At 35.9% G+C, this 1,050-nt stretch overlaps 1 protein-coding gene across 1 annotated transcript in view; it reads left to right on the forward strand.

Moving 5' to 3' along the window:
• Positions 1-1,050, forward strand: part of LOC103610547 (ribosome biogenesis protein BRX1 homolog) — a 12,318-nt gene that overhangs the window by 5,056 nt on the left and 6,212 nt on the right. The window contains exon 2 of the mRNA XM_008594696.1: positions 427-538. Within this exon, the coding sequence (XP_008592918.1) occupies positions 427-538 (112 nt within the window). The remainder of the gene's footprint in view (positions 1-426; positions 539-1,050) is intronic.

Below are 1,050 nucleotides of genomic sequence, written 5' to 3' on the forward strand. Positions count from 1 at the left end.
TGGGAGGAGGAATTGGAGAGATTGCACATGAAAAACAAAAAAGGAAGGAAATCAAGAAGGGCATTTCTGGGTGGCAGATATGGTCTGTGAATGTTACTGAGGGATTGAATAAAAGGGATCAGAATTGTTTACTACCTGAAAGTTAAAAGGGATCAGAATTGTTCTGAAAGCTTTGTAAACTATTTCTAAAAAAAACAAGGGCCGGCCTGTGGCTCACTTGGGAGAATGTGGTGCTGATAGCACCAGGGCCGTGGGTTCGGATCCCTGTGTAGGGATAGCTGGTTGGCTCACTTGGGAGAGCGTGGTGCTGACACCACCAAGTCAGGGATTAAGATCCCCTTACTGGTCATCTTTTAAAAAACAAAAACAAAAAAACAAGATAGGCTTAATATGAGACTTAAAATTTTAATCTTTTGTTTGTTTTAGGGCAAGTGGATAAATAAGGAACGGATTCTTATCTTTTCTTCCAGAGGAATAAATTTCAGAACAAGACATTTAATGCAGGACTTGAGAATGCTGATGCCTCATTCTAAAGCAGGTACCTTTATATTGTATACTTTAAAAATTTGTGTTTATTAGAACTTGCCTATTTATATATTAATACTTGTTCATATATTTACTCTTCATTGGTCAGTCTGTGATACCTTAGAAGTTTATCCTTTCAAGTGCCACTTGAAATTTCCAATTAGCATTTTGTTAGAAATTCTTTATAGAATTCATTAGACATTTTCTGTACTTTCTTAAACAGATATCCTAAATTATTGAAAAATTTCTCGAAGGTCCAGGAATGACTTCATTATAATGCTTCCAGAAGTCATGAGATAGGTGGGACAGTTTATTCTTTTAAATGATTCAGAGCTGCTATGTGTTGCTCTCTAAGTTGTTTTTTTGTTTGTTTGTTTTTAACTTTTTATTAGAAAGTTAATGGACCTAGGATTTGAAGCACCTTTAAGCCAAGTTTTTTGTTTTTTTTTAGCATTGGGGTAGCTTACTGGCAAGTGAAGAACACCTAGTCTCAGGTTTAGAGCCATGGCAGTTGCCATGTTTTTG

The sequence above is a fragment of the Galeopterus variegatus genome, unplaced genomic scaffold, assembly GCF_000696425.1.
Source record: "Galeopterus variegatus unplaced genomic scaffold, G_variegatus-3.0.2 Scaffold11293, whole genome shotgun sequence".
NCBI lineage: Eukaryota > Metazoa > Chordata > Mammalia > Dermoptera > Cynocephalidae > Galeopterus > Galeopterus variegatus.